This window comes from Borostomias antarcticus (assembly GCF_949987555.1).
Source record: "Borostomias antarcticus genome assembly, chromosome: 17".
In the NCBI taxonomy this organism is placed as follows: domain Eukaryota; kingdom Metazoa; phylum Chordata; class Actinopteri; order Stomiiformes; family Stomiidae; genus Borostomias; species Borostomias antarcticus.
Window position 1 is genome coordinate 12,084,489 of NC_140250.1, and position 19,602 is coordinate 12,104,090.

A 19,602-nucleotide genomic window follows, 5' to 3' on the forward strand; every position below is an offset into this window, starting at 1 on the left:
GTGATTCATATTGTAAAAGTCACTAGAGAATGCAGAAATTGAAATCTCTGAAGTTTAAATGTGTTTGGGGAGGAGATAACCTCTGCCCCCCTGCTGGAACCTCTTGCCACCCTTTTACCACCCCAGGTAAAACTTTCTAGAACCGCCACTGGCACTCATCATATCTGTATGGTCATGGCAATTCAAATAGGGTCACACAAATATTTCTCACTTGCGATTGACTACCATATCCTACATATTTTTTTCAGAAATAAAAGATCCCATGGGACAGCTTTTCCTGCTTCCTCAACCAAATTAGCCTATTTCTGGAATTTAAAGGGATTGATGAGATATGAATAAGAAGATAGTCCCACTGTTTACAATCTCTCGAGATTAGACAAAATCTGATTCTAGATCAGTCACTCCTTCAGCGTCATCACAGTTTCAGACCAATGGGATACCGGAAGCTTAGCAGGAGCGTAAACAGCGGAAGATTCAAGTCGAACATGGCAGCGGAAAAGGTTCCTCACAAAAGCGACAAAGAAACAAACAGAAGGTACATTTGTGTGGCTATTTCAACAAATCAGTTGATAATTAATGTGACCTGACATGTATCATTAAGTTTTATAATTGTTAGCTTGACAATATTAACGTTAGTTATATATGCAAACTAGCTAGCCAGGCATAGCTATGCATGCTAACATTAGTGAACACCCTATTCGATGTTCTATTATACATCCATGTGAACACCTAACTAGCAAGATATGCTACCTAGCTATCTAGCTCTTGTCCGAGGAAAGTGGGCTAATGCTAGCTGATCTATGCATCGTTTCCACTGATTTGATGGCTTCGCAGAACCCTAGCTAACTTAGTTTAGTCCAATAACATTCGGCATCCGTTATTATTATTTTTGAATAGGACTAGACTAACTTAACTAGCCAACTTGCTCTATTCTGCAGCCACTAGCTAGCTAACTGTTACCTGAAACCTAGGTTAGCTAGCTAACTAACAATTTAATTTTTTGTGTTCTATTTTTGCCTAAATTGCCTCTGTATTGAATGTCCTGTCTGTCTGGTACCTTGTGTTGTATTGTCACTGTTTGTCTTGATTAGGTCTTTCTTGAGAATGAGACTCTTTTCACAACGAGGTTACCTGTCTAAATACAGGTTAAATGAAGATACAGGCTAGCTAAGTTGTCCCTCTACCCTTCTCCATTATCTCTCCTCCATCTCCCTGTCCATCTCCTCCTTCTCCCCTCCTGTCCATCTCCTCCACCCTCACCCCATCCATCTCCCCTTCTCTGTCGCTCTCCTATCTGTCCCTCGCTCCCCCTCCAGAGGCACGGTGTTCAGTGTAGTTATCAGCCAGGAGCCTGCACCATCCAGCCAGCCGGTCATCTTCAACCCTGACTTCTTTGTGGAGCGCCTGAGGCACGAGAGGCCCCAGGCCTTCACGGAGCTGGTGCTTAGCAACATCACACGTCTGATCGACCTCCCGGGGGACGAGTTCGCCCAGCTCACAGGAGAGGCGGAGCCCAGACTGCCCTTGCACGCCGGCGGCTTCCTACGCTCACTTAACTTCCTGAAACGCAAAGGTCAGCCACTACCTTCTGATAGTGTTCCTGGTGAGGGGGTGTGAAAGAGCCAGTGCTTAGGAGATAGTGTTAAAACCTGAGCTGATGTAAAGATGGGTTTAGTTACGAGGGGATAAATTACAGATGGAGAGGGAGGTGTTAGGGGGGTGGGGCGGGGTTGTTTCAGTGGGCTCAATACTTTCTGAGAAAATTGCAATATTGCAAAGGAAAATATTTTTAACACTGAAATTCTAGCAGTGTCAGTCATCTTGTTCTTGTATGACATTTGACTTGAATTTTAATCAAATATGTAAGTCATGAAAACATTTGCATAAATACATATTACATACATACAAAAGACAATATAGAGAAAAGTGTCTGTTTCTGTTCCATTAGTCCCCCAATCACATATCATCATATAACATATGTATCTTATTTATACAAGACAATATTATTCATTGTCTATTTGCATGGAAATTATTTTTGTGCTGCCAGCAATACATTGAACATTGGGTTGTATTAAAATAGTTTTCTTAAAAGACGGACCTTTGGATTATTGGCAGAAAAAAAAGTGGACCTTTAGGATTTGTATTTGAGTACCTCTGTTGTAGACTAATACTATGTACAATTTTTAGTTGTGCCGTAGCCACCCCACTTTCACACATAGTGTACAAGTTACCGGACAAGGTTCGATATCTATATTAAGAAAACATGACACATTTTCAGTAATATCCGACCAGAAGTGCTTAACAAGAGGACAGTACCACAACAAGTGTATCAGCATACCCTCTACATCACAACCATGCCAGCACAATTTGGATAAGGTGGAGGAAAAATGGATTCTCAGATGCATCGCGATCATAATTGGAAATAAAAAAAAAAAAAAAGGCCCACGTTGAAATTCCTTGTGGCTTGATGGTCAAACAAAAATTACGTAACGGACGTAAAACAAACATGAGCACTGAGTTTTGCTGAAGTTGGCTGAGAAAGAGATCCGACCAGCATCCACTAAGCGAATGTACAGTATGGAGGCAAGGGGAAAATAACCTGGACGAGAGCCACACAGTATGCAAGTTGTGTCGAGCTCAAATGAAATACTCTGGGAACATAACAAACACGAGACACCAATAAAAAATGCAGATGCATCGATTATCGTTTTATAATCTCATCGTTACCCTCTGAATCAGAATCGAATCTTGAGGTGCCTAGAGATTCCTACCCCTGGTGCAGGGTGTATAGTAGGTCTTTATTTCCTAAATCTTATAACTGACACAATTTGATGTTTTTTTTAAGTGCTTTTTATGAGGTGCTTGCTTTTTTTTTCTCAGAGAAAGGAGTGGTGTTTGGTGCACCCCTGACTGAGGAAGGAATAGCACAGGTCTACCAGCTCATCGAGTACCTCAGCAAGAGTGAGTTGACCCGGCTTACGATATATCTTTACTCCCGTAATACCTATAAGAAGTTCTTATTAAGAACATTAGGCCTTCATCATTCGTAATTAACCCTGTCATAACCATCTAATGTTATTCATGCTTACCCTGTCTCTCTGAAGGTGTGTTGTTTTCTTAGCTGTTTTGTAACTTAGTTGAGAGAGAATGAGCTCATGGTCTATTTCTAGCTGGGGATGATGTCGTCTCCTGAAAGTGGACACTGGGAGAGAACGGGCCAAGTCAATAATTGATTGCAAAGCACTTTCCTCTTTCTCTCTCTCTTTTCACTTTGTCGGCCTCCATCTTCCTCCATCTTTTTCTCTCGGCCATATCTCCTCCCCATGCTTTTTTGTGCCTGTTGCTCCCTACCTCCATCCTCTCTCTCTCTCTGTACTTCGCTCTCTCCTCGACTGTCCGTAACCCCCCCCTCTCTCTCCTTAGACCTCCATGTGGAGGGCCTGTTCCGTGTCCCGGGTCACAGCCTGCGGCAAGCAGCCCTGAGGGACATGCTGAACGCTGGGGCGGAGATGGACCTGGAGACGGGGGACTTCCACCCCAATGACGCTGCCACTCTGCTCAAGACCTACCTGGGGGAGCTGCCCGAGCCCCTGCTCACACACAGACACTACCACGCTCACCTTAAGATAGCCGGTACTGAAACACACGCAGACGCAACGCGCACGCGTGTGCACACACACACACGCACTCACTCACTCACTCACTCACTCACTCACTCACTCACTCACTCACTCACTCACTCACTCACTCTGATGTTTCCGAATGCTCATACACATAAAGCCTGAGAGTGCAAAGTAGCTCAAGAAATGTGTACACACACACACACAGACACTTCTTTTCCTCAGACCTTTTTGTTTTTAGTTTTTACATAAAATTATGGAAAAATGACATTTTGTTTCAGTCAGGATTTTTCAATTGACTATGACCCAGATCTCCTCTGCTGCTCTCTCTCCCTCCATCATCACATCTCTCACTGTCCCTCCCTCTCTCTTCCTCTCTCCCCCTCCCTCCCCCCCTCGGACTCCCCTTCCATCATCACATCTCCGTCTGTCTCTCACCCTTCATCTCTCACCCTTCCTCTCCCTCAACTCCATCGCTCCCCCTTCCCCCAGATCTGACCCAGTTGGACGGGCAGGGCAACAGGACCAGCATCCCAGATAAGGAGCGTCAGATTGAGGCCTTCCAGTTGCTCTTCATGCTCCTGCCCCCAGCCCACCGCAGCCTCCTCAAACTCCTGCTGGACCTCCTCTACCACACCGCCCGCAACCAGCATGCCAACAAGATGTCTGCCATCAACCTGGCCACCATGTTCACCCCACACATCCTCTGGCCCAAGAACGTAGGTGGCAGGCAGGGCTGGACAGCGCTATGTTGATAGAATACTGTGGGTGGGGGAGTGAACTGGGTCTACTTCATTTCAGTACAGGGTAAACATCTGGGGTATTTCATCTGTCTGACAACCCAGGTGTGTTTTTGTCTTTTGTGTGTGGCTGTGTGTGTTTGTGGATATGTGTGTACGCATGCGTGTGTGTCTGTTCCCCCAGGTAACAGCCAGTGACCTGCAGAGCAACGTCAACAAGCTGAACTCTGGAGTGGCCTTTCTCATCAAACACTCTCAGAAGCTCTTCAGGGTGAGTCAGCACACCCCCAAACCTTTGAGGCTAGCTTTTGATTAGATCAATATATGTATATGTAATGCCTGGTTAGTGGTCCAGTAGGGCTGTGTTGAAAAAATAGATTTTACGATTCAAAATCGATCTTCATTTGAATTAAAGATAATCGATTCATAAATCCCGAGATCGATCTTTTAATATATGCTTTTTCCCGTGGACACTTGAAGCTTTTAAACCCATTAGTCTGGCGTGCTAGAGTAGCTATCTAGCTAACGTTAGAGCTAGCTAGCTACTTTGGCAACCCAGAGCGTGCACAGGCAAACAGAGACACCTTGTGGAGAGACGAGGAGACTGTATAGCAGGTTTACCAAACGGGCAGTTTAATGAAACTCAATGAAATGCTAAAACAGAAAAGTCCCCAGTCAATCGACAGGCGTAAAAAAGGTGAAACGAGGGCCCGCCAGCGCCAGACTCATCCATCAGACGGCCAGATAGAGAAGCGTGATTCGTCACTCCACAGAACACGTCTCCACTGCTCCAGAGTCCAATGGCGGCGTGCTTTACACCACTCCATCCAACGCTTGGCATTGCGCTTGATGATGTAGAGCTTGCGTGCAGCTGCTCGGCCATGGAAACCCATGTCATTAAGCTCCCAGCGCACAGCGTTTGTACTGATGTTAATACCAGAGGAGGTTTGGAACTCCGCAGTTATTGAGTCAGCAGAGCGTTGGTGATTTTTACAATCTATGCGCCTCAGCACTCGGCGACCCTGCTCTGTAACTTTACGTGGTCTGTCACTTCAGGGCTGAGTTCCTGTGGTTCCAAAACGTTTCCACTTTGCAATAATACCACTTACCAGTTGATCCTGGAATATCTAGCAGGGAAGAAATTTCACAAACTGGTTGCAATGTTTGCATCCTATTACAGTACCACACTGGAATTCAGTGAGCTCTTTAGAACAACCCTTCTTTCACAGATGTTTGTTGAGGCAGAGTGCACGGCTAGGTGCTTGATTTTATACACCTGTGGCAATGGGACTGAATTAAACACCTGAATTCAATGATTAAGAGGTGTGTCCCAATACTTTTGTCCATATATTGTATGTCGGCAAAAGATTTCACAGGTGCACATTTGAAGTACCATATAAAACAATAAAATACCATGCGCCATCTTCCTAAGCACCATCGTTTTACCAGAAAGATTACCACATACTGTACATCGGCATCTAATAATGATAACTGCCTAGAAATTATTTTGAGGTAGTTACACTAGTACCATACAAAACTAAACAATAAAATATCACATAGCTTTTTATAAATACCAAACATATTACCATATAATTGCCATACAGGAGTAATAACTACCTATAAATTGTGAAGTACTTAAAGTAATGTTAAAGTGCAACCATAGGAATCTTAAAAGTAAGTATGGGTTCGGGTTAGTATGTTTAATAAAACGTTTTTCAACACCTCCTGGCAGTAACTCCTGTGCTGCACTGATCTGTACTGATGGCTCTGTATGTCTAGAACAGGCTCAGAGCACCATGCTACTATCAAAAGAATCTATTTTGTTTTGTCTGCACTTCATCCACTCAGGTCTTTGGTGTTGAAAGCTGTGGTGGTGGGTTGTGGGCATGTGAAAGCAGCCCATTTCAACCCAGCAGTCAAGCTAGTCTGGTCAAAGAAAGAAGTGAGAGGGAGAGAAATAAAGAGCGATAGAATGAGCAAGAGAGAGAGAATGAGCAAAGAGAGAGAGAGAGAGCGAAAGCTCAGTAATCAGATGGCAAGAGTCTGCACACAACAGATGGCACTGTAAATGTCATATCAAGATCCAAAGAAAGTGTGTGTGTGTGTTTCTTTTAGGCACCTGCTTATATCAAAGAGTACGCTCGCATTTATTTCACAGGATCAAACACCCTGCACTCAAAGGTCAGTACATCATGTCCGTCAGTGCCCCCCTCCTTAATCTCTGTGTCTGTCACTCACTTCCCCCTGTCTTGCTCTCTCTCTGTCCACACTTCAATCACTGCCACCTCTCTCTCTGTCTCTCCCCATCTAGCACTCTCTCTCTACACCTCAATCTCTGAGTCATCCATACATTGAGACTATATGTCTGTCTGTCTGTCTGTCTGTCTGTCTGTCTGTCTGTCTGTCATCATAATATATACAGTGAGGTACCCAAGTGAGGTACCCAAGTATCTGGACAGTGACACAATTTTCATAATTTTGTTCTGGATGCCACCACCATGAATTTGAAATCAGTCCCAGCCTGCTGTCTCTCCCCTCCCCAGGACGACCTGGCTCTGTGTGGAGGGGGTGGGGACGGGGACGGTGTCCCAGCAGCAGGGGGAGCTGTGGTCCGGGCCAGTTTGAACAGCGGCTGCCTCTCCGCCGGTCAGAACCACACTGAGGAGGCCCTCAGAGAGCTGTACCAGCAGGTCAGCACCATGCCCGAGTCTGCCAAGAAGAAGAAGCTCATCAGACAGGTGAGAGAGCTGTGCATGCACACAGACACACACCCACACACACACAGATCTGAGATGTGTGTGTGTGCCAGGGTTTCCGTTAGCCGGTAATTACCGGTTTTTGTCCGGAAAAATCTGTTGAAGTCCAATATATTAAAATCTCTCCGGTCATAATGTCCGGACAAAATAATTCCCCCTAATTGTATTAGGCCTACAGTAGGCTAAAATTAAATTTCCATATATTATGATTCCTTTTGAATATAAAAAAACTAATAGGCCTATTCATTTTGTTCCGTTAATGTGTAGGCTACTGCTTATGCGATGAAAAAACAACCGTAAGATAAACCTGCCTATAGGCTAGCGGGCCACCATAGCAAGCGAGAGGGAGCCCGATCGAGGTACGGAGCTTGAGGCGAAAATGCATAGGCCTATTAATATCGAATGGAAATGATCCTATGCACGTTGTAAGTTCTTACACTTTATTTAAGGAGGCTATACAGTGTTTCCTGTGGAACTGATCTCTTGGTGTGGTGGTGTGAGAAAAAAAGAGTCTGATTTCAAAATGGAAAAAGCGGGGGATCGGAGACCAACCTTCTTCCTTCCTTGTTCCCTTGGTCCCCTTACTTCTCCTCTCTCCTCTCTTGCGCTCCTCTCAACAACCTCTCTCTCCTCTTCTCTCTCACCTGTGCCTCCACTCTGTGCCTGTGCCACAGTCCTGTCCTCTCCTACCACAATCCCTGCCTCTGCCTAAAAAAAACAATTAACTGAAGAGTAGGTCTATAAAGATGGCCTAACTTATCTCATAAGGCTGGTAAAGTCATAGAGCTTAAAATGTAATTAATTACATGTAACTGGACGGGATAAAACAGTAAACCCACACAAGCACTTAATAAATCATATGGTTTATAGACATATTTTAATCAAATGTATTGTAGGTTACCATTATACCAACAGCTGTAGATAAATAAATAAAAAGGTATTAGGTATGTGGTTTATGTCTCCTTGACAATGCTCGCTTGAAGGGCTGACCGACTGACAGACAGCAGCACCTAGCTCAAATGGAGCAGGCTCCGCTTCGGCTCAAACTGTACTGTTAACACTGGTTAACACTATGGTAATATTTGAGAGTCAATAGCCTACCTATCTTTTGTTGTAACCTCATGCCGCTCACTGAAGAAAAAATCCCTTCACGCGCCGAGTCTTCCGATCACCTCAGAAAGGAGTAGCATGGAGCGGCACAGAGCGCGCGGCCTATAGGCTCTTAGTCTTATTGAAAATAAATAGTCCTTCCCTACTAACACACGCAGGTTGTGCAAACGTTCTACATACGGCCGCTACAGGTGACGATTCATGCGCCACGTGCGGAAATTACGCGGCCATTTACGGAAACGCGAGATCTGCCGATTAGTAGCCGCTACGTAAGAACGTCACGTCGTTCATAAGTCGTGGCCGCGTGCTAAAAACGCACGTGATCACGTGGGCAGGAACTTCCGTAATAAATGTACTTGGCTGACACTTGATCTACACGTGAGCAGCAAGTACCGTCGCAGACTGACTTGGCTGAGACTAGATCTACAGGTATTTATATGACTTGGTCTGCACGTCTTTTTTGCACGGTGCAGATATGGTCACTTACTTACTAAACCCTGACCACTGGCTACATTTAGCATTTGCAGTACCACTGGCTATATTTAGCATTTGCAGTACAAAAACGGAATTAATGCTATATGGGGATATAGCAGCAAGCATTATGATACAAACCAAGATGAGACTGAACACCATTAACAGTTTAGAACATTTTATTAGGCAAAGTACATTGCAAAACAGATAATAAGATAGATAGATAAAAGTATACATATTTACAAGGATGAGGTTTACGGTCTGTCACATTATGCATAGCCAGAAAAAGAAAAAAAAAGTATGTACAAGCTCTGGCTAGCAACCCATTATCTGACAATTGCAAAAGTTCTAAAAACAAAAATGAAACAAAGTGCGCATTCTGTGGCTGGCAGACCGGGAACAGACCGTTGTATCCCACAAAAAAAAGAGGTTAAAATTTACAAAAACTATTTACAAAAAAGGCATCCATCCTGGCGGGCTGGAAAGGGAGGTTTAGGAAGACGTGCTGGGCTAGAGGTCACCCTCATCTGAATCGAGGGTCTGGGCAGAAGAGGTCATCCTCATCAGAATACTCTGCTGTGGTCAGGGCTGGAGCTACGGTCAGGGGCTGGGCTGGGGAGGTCAGCTGGGCTGGAGCAGATGCCTAAGGACATAATGAAATGGCTGTAAACGCAAGTCGCATACGTTCATTGGAAGCATGCCATGTCACTGGATACGAGAAAATTAACTGACTGACATCACATACCTTTTTGCATCGAGCAGGGGCATGTTTCAGCGTCTCCTGCAGCTGGGCAGACACCTCCGTCACAGTGGTACTTGGCTTACAGGCCATAACTGCACCTTTTAACCAAAAAGGGAATGGTTTCAATGCACATGGCATGAAGCAAAGACAATGTATTATTTTGCGAAAATATGAACAATCCCTTACGTAATATGACATTGTAGAGCAGTGGTCCCCAAACTAAGGCCCGCGGGCCAGATACGGCCCGCCTCCACATTTGGCCCGGCCCCCTGAACAATACCAGAGACGCATTATGATTTTTTTTCAGTCTGGCCACGCGAATCCTAGATTAGCCCCTGTCAAATAGAACGGAATAATGGCGAAAAGTTTAGGTAAGAGAAAAGTTGATTCAGAATGCAGGGTATTTAACCAGCAGTGGTCAAACGATTATTTTTTTGTTCAATGCAAAGAAAAGGCTGTTTGTCTCATCTGTCAAGAGGCGGTGGCGGTATTCAAAGAATACAATCTGCGCCGACACTATGAATCCCGTCACAAAGACAAGTATGATAACTTGCAAGGCCAAATGCGAGCAGACAAACTCTCAAAGCTAAAAAGTGGACTGTTAGCTTAGCAGAATACATTTGTACGCCAAACTCAGCTGAACCAGTCATCCGTTCGGGCAGCTTTCGGGTTGCTCAACTGATAGCAAGCAGCGGTAAACCTTTCACTGATGGAGAGTTTGTCAAGAAATGTTTGAATGCTGTCGCGGAAGAGGTGTGTCCCGAGAAGAAAGATGTCTTTAATGCCGTGAGTCTGTCGGCGAGTGCAATCACCAGACGCATTGAAGAAATCGGGGGTAATGTATATGCCCAGCTGCAGCAGAAGACGAAAGAATTTGACTTTTTTTCATTAGCACTGGATGAGAGCACGGACGTGCAAGACACAGCGCAGCTGCTCATTTTTATTCGTGGAGTTGGCGCAAACTTTGAGATGTGCGAGGAGCTGGCAGCCCTCCAAAGTCTCAAAGGGACTACAACGGGGGAGGATATTTTCGGCAAAGTATGCCAAACCATGGAAGAGTTGGACCTAGACTGGTCAAAGCTTGCCAACATCACGACTGACGGGGCTCCTAGTATGGTGGGCGCGTCTCGGGGTCTAATAGGACGCATGAACCGGGAGATGGAAGAACGGGGTCTCACCGCCCCACTACAAGTCCACTGCCTAATTCACCAGCAAGCACTGTGCTGCAAAGTGTTGAAGTGGGATTCTGTCATGAAGGTTGTGGTGTCATGCATAAACTTCATCAGAGCAAAGGGACTTAAACACAGGCAGTTCCAATAATTCCTGTCTACAAGCCTACTGGAACCTACAAAAGGATTATAAGGAAGGAACACAAGAACTTTGAGAGACTGCTCATATGAGTCATTTGAGTAAGAGATTCTGCTCTGACAACTAAGCTAAACTTTTAGATTGTGCACGGCACAACAGAAAGTTAATGTTCAATGGACTTTTTTTCTGTGAAGAACCCAGAGAGGGTTATTTGGTTATTATTTATTTCACAAATAGTGTTATTTATTTCCTGACTTTTTTCTGTGAAGATCCCAGAGAGGGTTATTTGGTTATTATTTATTTCATTAATAGTGTTATTATTTATTTCCTGACTTTTTTTTCTGTGAAGATCCCAGAAAGGGTTATTAATATTTGGTTATGTGTGGCTTTCTGGAAAACAATAAATGTTTGCATTTAGGCACCCCTGCGATCGTCACACTTTTTCTGTTACAAACTAACCCCGGCCCCCATCAGAGAAGGGAAAAGTTATGTGGCCCTCACAGGAAAAAGTTTGGGGACCCCTGTTGTAGAGGGTCATATTCTTTAGAGGCTTCTTCCCCCTCTTCCCATGGACGCTGTAGACACCGCACTCTGTGTATGGCAATTGCTGACAGCACCCGCCGGACCACATCTGGCAGATCTTTCCCGCCAATGGAACTCAGATTTCGTGTCTGCAAAACATAAAGACAATCATTTACTTTTACACTTCCTTAACACTTCCCTGCAAAAATAAGGAACAAAGTTCTGCCCTGAAGTTACTCACCATCTTCCTTTGATGCTCCTTGTCCTTCAGCTGCTCCTCCAAGACCTCCTCCGTTTTTGCAGGGTCCAGTGCATCCAGTACTGCTCCCCGTGCAACCTCATCAGACTCCCCGGATAGTCTCTGCGCTAGCTCCCTCAGACTCTGCATGACCTCACCGAGCATGCTGGTCAAGCTGGACAACTGCTGATACACCATCCTCTGGCAATCTGGATATTAACACAGATGTGGCTATAAGTAATTGTACTGTCACATAATAGAAATTTAACTCAAAGTATATCCCTGCATGCAACATGAAGTAGTTCACAAAATTCTGCATACCAGCACATGCAGAGCTTGATGGCAGAGGGGTAAGCGGGGGGCTCTGGAAAGACGTGGAGGATACTGCTGGAGCTGTTGGTCTCACGGGCGATGGCATCACAGACTAACTGAAAACCAAAAAGGATAAAGGGATTAGCAGGAAACTAGGTGCTGGCGGCGTACGGCTTCTGGCATAAGGGGAAGAATCAACAAGTCATGAAACAGGTAGACATGTCAGACCCTTACCTGGTCTGGCCGGGGTGTTAATCTCCGATGGATGCTGCTTGTGCCTGGAGGTCAGACGGGCTGAAGGGCCTGGCTCACAGGGCCATCACTCACAGCGCCTTAGCTCCAAGGGCCTGGGTGATGAACATCTACTGCTGAGTAAAGTGAGATGAGTAAATTAGTGAGATTAGTAAATTAGTCTTCAAAAAGTCCTGAGTTAACTCTCAGTGTGCAAATATGCATAGACATTTCACCAACACAAACATGCATGGATACCTGCATTGATAACTGGCAGAGCAGGCCTTCTGGCTCTGGCACCTGGCTTAGCTGGTCTGGTCTGAGTTCTGCCGATCGGCTGCCTGGGCACTGGAACATCTAGTAGAGGTAAATTAGCTCAGATTAGTCAACTCAAGTAGTACTCTTTTGGGACTGTTGAATGCACTTTATTATATTACCTTCGTCACTGGAGTCATAGCGCGTCTTTTCCTTGTGTCTTGGGAGTTAATCCATTGACGACTGCTGCTCAAACACCTTTGCCAAGGCACTGGCTACTTCATAATGCTCTGTGTGTTCCTCAGCAGAGACAGAGGTTGTCATGGCTCCTCTTGATGTGCTTGTGGAGGTAGATCTGGGAGGTGTAGGAGAATGGGCACTCAGAGCAGGAGAACACCCAAGTCTTGCACAACTCTAACATCACAGCTAGGAGAGCGAATGAGAGAGACCATTAAAAAGGATTCTCTCACATGTAGTACAAGTTCAAATATAGAGTGATTATACGTCATAGTAAATGAGAGCTTACTCTCAATTGATTCACGAGGTTAAATAAAGATTAAATGAATATGTAGCTAGTGGGGGGTAACAACCACACAACTGTGGAGAGAGAATGAGACACTTGGTTCCCTCCTCTACTGGTGTTCATGGCCATGGCCACACACCTGGAATACTCTAACCCTGATATAAAGGCATAAAAGTGGGGAACACATTCTTGAGACGGTTCCTAAAACTGGAGAAAAAAAAACGGGAATATTATCTTCCTCTTCCCTCTCCTCATCACTCACTTCTGCATGGGGCTGAGCTCTACCCTGACAATGAGCTTGGTCTTGGAGGGCCTGTGTTGTAAGACATCAGTCTTCTGAGCAGGTGTGGACCAAGCGTGTTGTGGAGCTTCCTGATCCGATCCTCTTTGGTGATGTTGGCAAACTCCTCCAGGAAGCCCTCCAGGTTACTGGACAGAAGAGGGTAGAATGATTCAGTTTGTACATTATTAGATATGTTGACATTCATGAAGTTGGATATGTTTGTGTTTGAAACAACATTATCATACACAACACTTTTTCCATTCACATCTAGTCCACTTTCTGCCAGCAGACAATTTCATACACAGCACTTTTTAATTCATGTCTAATTCACTTTATTATACACACACACAAAAAAAAGCCAAGATGGCTGCTATAACAAATCTTGCTAGCTAGCCTAGCTCAGTTGTTGGGGCTTCTAGTATTCTGTTAACGTTAACTTTGGAAAAATGAATGCCTAAAAACGAACACCTACTAACGGTGTCGTGGGTTAATGCGAAATCAATGAGTAAGCTAATTATCCCATTTTATTCCAAGCGATGAAACGGTACGAACGTGCAGGAGCTCGAGCGAGTCTGCTAGACTCGAGAAGACTCCACCATTGCCCGTAATTAGGAAACAATGGCCCACGACAACACTTCCAAAGTGTTAACAAAGTTTAACAAAGTTATAGTGTATACAACTGAAATATTCTCAAGTTGCCAAGCCAACATTACAATTTAAGCTACAATTACACAAAAGCGAAAGTTATAACAATCATTGCGACAGAGTAATTTTACGTAGGCTACTTAGCTAGCCATGATGTACAGAAAAAGGCTAATCACGTTAGCTGGCTAGCTAGTTAGCTAACATTGGAAAGAGAGCATCTGCATATAGATAATCATTACAAAAGGGTAGCTTGCACATAACGTTGGTGTCATTTATCTGGGGCGATACCAAAATACATAGCTAGCTATGTATACATTGAAATTGAGATACTTACAGGATCTGTGTTGTCGCGGGGATAAAGACTGGCGTGTTGGTCTATCTCAATCGTTTCTGTTTCAAACAAAACGGAAGCATACCCCGTCGTCGTCTTCTTCTTCGCTGGGTTTAGTGGCGTATCGCAAACAACTTTAATGTGCATACCGCCACCTACTGTACCAGAGTGTGTAACTTGTTTGTCTAGTTCTTCAATTGTGTCACCTAAGAAAGTAGACCAATGCCTTGCATTCTTTGTTTTACGTTCACTGCTCAGCGTTCATTACTCACATTTAGGTTGCAAAATTAGGACTTTATTCGTAAGCATATTTTTAATCATTATTTTTATTAGGCCTAGACGGCAAATCTTTAGTGTTAATATTAACTGTAAATTAGAAATTACACACAAAACAGACATGCAGGATTTCTCCTCATTATTACAATTCTGTAACTGTATGACTTCAAAATGTATTTTAAAACCTAAGTAATTTACAAATGTTCTGACCCACTGTGACAAATGTACATTTCCAATAAAGTCAGGGTGGGACTGTAATGTAACCGCATTGTCACGTTATTTAATCACATCGTAGTTACGGATTTAAGTCTCCTTGAGGTCGGTTATTTTGGTTATTTTGCGACTGTATAGGCACGTGTCAGCTAGGTCCGCTGTTGGTACCGTCGCAAATTTACCAAACTGCGACCAATGTGTCCCGTCAGCTTTACGTACTGTGTTAGTAGGGTAATGTGGGCGTGACAGTGGTTTTGAAAGCGCATTTAGGCAGAAATATTTAAAAAGTTTAAGATTTTTAATTTAAGACTTTTATATATATATATAGCCTAATTTGTATTATTGTTTTTTGTATCAAATGTTTGGTGTGGCGGCTAGGATCTTGCCGTGGCGGTGTGCCACGGCAAAACCTTACCAGCGGAAACGCTGCTATATTTATTTTCAAAGAGTTTTGTTCTTTTTGTTCTATTTTAGCCTATCGGATAAAAGGCCGAAATTAGGCTATAGGCCTAGCCTATGAATTCCAATCAGCGCAGCCGTAGGCCTTAAATTAAAATGTTACGAGAAGCCTAAATGTTGCACTTTTAAATAAATTTTTTATATATCTAGACATGCATTGTGGCATTTCTTTATTTAGCCCAGCCCGCCTATCAGTTGTTTCTCAACAGTTATGTCCTCCTCATCCTCATAGCCTACTGCGATGTCCGTGGTTATAATGATGCTGTTTTATTGATAAAAAGGGTAGGCTAAAACTGGAAAGAGAAATTAGTAAACACATATTACTGTCGCGAATCCCAAACCAATTAGCCTACATCCTCAAATCCGATTCATGCAATTGAAATAAACATTCATGTTCTAGCCTACAGTCGCAATTCAAAGGTGACTATTTTTGTGGCTGTGCAATTACATAGGCTATAGGCCTAGCGCATGGAATCATGGCAGCCTATCACACATTTAATCATATGGATGCAAAATGAGACAATAAATGGCATATATAAGCTACACAACGGCCAATGACTGTGACAAACACCTATAATAGGCCTAATATTATATTATAATATTATGACCGGAATTTCTCCAGTTTGTCCGGAAAAGTCTAATCTTCCCAGACACATTGACCGGTACCGATTTTCTCTAACGGAAACCCTGGTGTGTGCACGTGCAGTTTGAGAAGCAGCTCCCAGGGACTCCTGTGTGTGACGCGCAGACGCCTCAGAAGAGGAAGCAGCATCATCGTCGGTCCCGCTCCTTGGGAGGAATCATCAAGGTCAGCAGGGCGGCTCACACTCTGTTACCTTATTACTGTATTTATTACTCTGTTATTATTATTACTACTGATCTCTCTGTTCAGAGGGAAATATGATTGTCCAATAACCATCAATACTTCTATGCTTGTTTTTGTTCTTTTGTGTGTGTGTGTGCGTGTGTGTGCGCATGTGCGTGTGTGTGCGTGTGTGTACACACACCAGAGGAGGGTGCTGGGAGGCCAAGTGTCTGTAGAGAAGGGGAGTAGCAGTAGTAGTCTGCAGACCCCAGTATCCCGAGGCCTAGCAGAGAGCCAGGGGAAGGAGAACGTCAGCGTTGGAGGGGTGAGGAGGACATGGTCGTCATCATGTACACACACTCTGAACCACAACCATTTCATGGAGCAAACTCGCTAATTTGAAACACTGTTGAGCTTCTGGAAAAAGTCAAAACACATGACATCATGATATTGTCCCACCACACACACATGATCACGCATACGCACACACACACACACACACACACACACAGACACACGCGCACACACACACACACACACACACATACAAACACACACACACACACACACACACATGCTGTACTTGTGGCCTACTTTGAGGCCTGCCTATGCAGACCATTGCTGTAACAGACGAGGACCACAGTGGAAATAAGTCTCAGACTTTGAGTGTCAATTCCTTAACAATATGTGATGTTTGTGGCTAAATTGGCTTTTAAACGTGTGTATGTTAACATCTGTTCAAATTCATTCATTTATTCATTCACACACTCTCACACACACACACACACACACACACACACACACACAGTCATGTTACCCATGGGATGTCAAGTTCAAGGCTTTTATTGTCATGTGTATTATAAAATATAATGAAATGCACTGTGCCCGGCACTCTCAGACATCAAGACATAACTTTAGACATAAGACAGTAAGACATTACAACAATATGACAGGAGATGTTTACAAAATAAGACATTAAGACACTGTAGACATTACGAAATACGACAATAAGACATTAAGACATTACAAAGAGACATTAAAGTGCATAGAGCAAAAGTAGGAGCATCAGTGATTCATCAGCCTAACTGCCTGTGAAAAAAAACTGTTACTGAGACGGGTGGCACGTGATTGCCATTAGTGGACAGACTGAATCACTGCAGATTCACTGCTATAAAGCTGTCATGGCAGGCTGACGGACTGCATTGTTCTCTCTATGACTAGACCGCAGGAGACAGTAGCTAGCACACACAGACACACAGACACACACACACACACACAAATACACACTCCAGTAGCTAACCACAGACCTAGATGGCTTCGTGTCTGCTCCACACCCACAGTGCTGACGATCATGGGGTTAGAAACAGACATAACTCAATTATCTGTCTTTTTGTCACTTTCTATCTTTCCTATCCCCTCTCTCTCCATCTATCCCTCCCTCCCCCTCTCTCTCGGGACTCCTCCTCTCTCAAGAAGATCTTCTTCTCTCCAGCCCAGCAAGAGACATCTGTCTAGCTCTCCACTCAGAGGAGAGGAGATCCACCTACCTACTGGAGGACAAGCACAGGTTTTCATCTGGTCATGAGACTGATTGAGAGGCAGGGGTCCTGGACACAGATGAAGCCTATCCAGGGACTGAGGACTCCCTAGTGGTCAAACCAAACCTAACCATCCTTTATTTCCACTGTGATAACTGCACTAGTTAGATGAGTCCCGTGCCCTGCAGTACACTTCTGTCAAGTCAGAGAATGGGAGACAGACATGGCTTTTGAGTTCCTGTCTTGTGCAAAGCAAGAGAGAGAGATCTTTTCCTCTCTCCAATGTGTGTGATGTTATGTCTGGCCTCCCCTCAGCCTCTAAATGTCCTGGGCCTATCAGCTTCCTCCCTTCTGACTCTGAATGTCCTGGGCCCATCAGCTTCCTCCCTTCTGACTCTCTGAATGTCCTGGGCCTATCAGCTTCCTCCCTTCTGACTCTCTGAATGTCCTGGGCCTTCTGACTCTCCATCTTCGCTCAGTTCTGTCTTGCAGGGCACGGTTCTCAGCTCGGTCACACTTTGTCAACTCACCGTTTAGAAGAATTACCGAGATTGTCCAGTCTCGCTCAGAACATAATTGTTTTTTAGTCTCATCAAGAAGATTGAATTTGAAATGTGATAGAAAAACTGTCTATATCCCTTTTACAGCTTTTGCATTTCTTTTGTGGCGCAATGGCTTAATTAATGCATGAAATATAAGGGCAAATATTTTGTTTTATTTAAAGTAGATAGCAGATAGACATTAAGTATTGAGTGCCTTAAATTTACATTTCCTACAAAGTATTTAAGTTGATATGGTGCTTTATTTTATCAAAACTTTATTTAACACATACATTTATTGCATTAGGTTGCATAGCATTTATATGAATGCATCTGAGAGGTTGCTAGCTAGCTGTGATGTTAGATAGCTGAGAGAGATGGTAGAGTGCTATGTGTTAGATGACTGAAAGAGGATAGAGTGAATGTTCCAGACAGGGAGATGTCCTCAGACCAGAGGGCAGGGTTGAGACTGGAAGTCCAAGGAGTAGCGCATGTGTTTGTACAGTTGGTTTGGCCAAGCTTTTTTGGGAGTATGTTTCTTTAGCAAAAGTCTTAAGCTGTCAACACTGTGATGCGTCTTTCTATTTAAAACTACTTTTTTATTTTAAGTTTTATATTGGGGGGTTTTCCCTTTCAGGACAGTTTCATAAGTTTTGAAACTTCTACTGAGCTCTATGCAATCTGCCATCGAATTGTTCAGTTCATTTTTTCATACTGTTACAAGATGCTATGAAATCTTTTATGCAATGTTTTTATTGGATTTTATTCAAGGTTTTAGGTGTGGTATAGTGTTATCTACTGTACAATATATTGGGGGAATATTTCTCTGCTATTCAGTTGGAAAAATGTGTCTCTGAATCCTGAAGACACTGTTGTGTGACTTCAGAGATACAGAAACCTATGAAAGGCCTTTAACCTTTCAGGGGTTGTGTCAACTAAGCATTTCACTGGTGGGTCTTTCAAACTGTTACCTATTGGTACCTAAATGTGATCTATAACACTTAGGGCGAGTGTGTAGCATGGAGATTTTATGTAACTGTTTTCCCCCAGGCTTTATGTCATATGTCATTGGTGCTAATGTGAACCTATGCAACACAGTAAAATATGTACATCTCCACTGCCATCACAGTCCTCTTCTCTCATATGTCCCTTGAATCAGGCGTTTGGTTCACTTCAGATCAGTCTTGTTTCACAGCGTCTGTCTGTGGCGTGACTGGATGCAGTAACCACAAGGTGTCGCTATTGAATTACAAATGCTCATTCTTGTGTGACGAATCCGCCTGCTTCATAGATGCTCGACTACTCCATAGATGCTCCTTGTTGGACATCAACTCTTCTATATATTCATCGTATTTATTTGATCTCAACAGACATGCTTACCCCTGCAGTGGCTGTAAGGGTATAAACATGAGATGTTTTTGTTTACTTCTCTGGCACCTCTTTTTTTCATGCCGGTTTTGGCATGACATACATTTCTGTAGGCCTATGCATTTAAAGTTTTGCCCAAGAGAGTCCAAGTATGACTTTGAGACGGAGAGAGAAGCAAACCTTGCACAATACCCAGGGACATCCTGCTGTGCACACAGCCCTCCCTGTCTTTGCATGTTGGGTGTAGTATGTAGCTTATAGTGAGTTAGGTACAGTATGTTGGGTATAACATGTTGGGTATGGCGTGTTGGGTACAG

General features: G+C 43.8%; 1 protein-coding gene across 1 annotated transcript; it reads left to right on the forward strand.

The window, feature by feature from the left end:
* Positions 1–485: 485 nt before the first annotated feature.
* On the forward strand, positions 486–18,821 carry LOC311320261 (rho GTPase-activating protein 19-like; the record flags this gene model as incomplete). Its single annotated transcript, XM_084451993.1, has 10 exons — positions 486–535; positions 1,317–1,573; positions 2,881–2,961; positions 3,424–3,633; positions 4,113–4,339; positions 4,545–4,631; positions 6,476–6,541; positions 6,904–7,098; positions 15,742–15,843; positions 18,804–18,821. The coding sequence occupies 10 exons, from the start codon at positions 486–488 to the stop codon at positions 18,819–18,821; spliced, it is 1,293 nt and encodes a 430-aa protein (XP_084308119.1).
* Between the last annotated feature and the right edge of the window lie 781 nt (positions 18,822–19,602).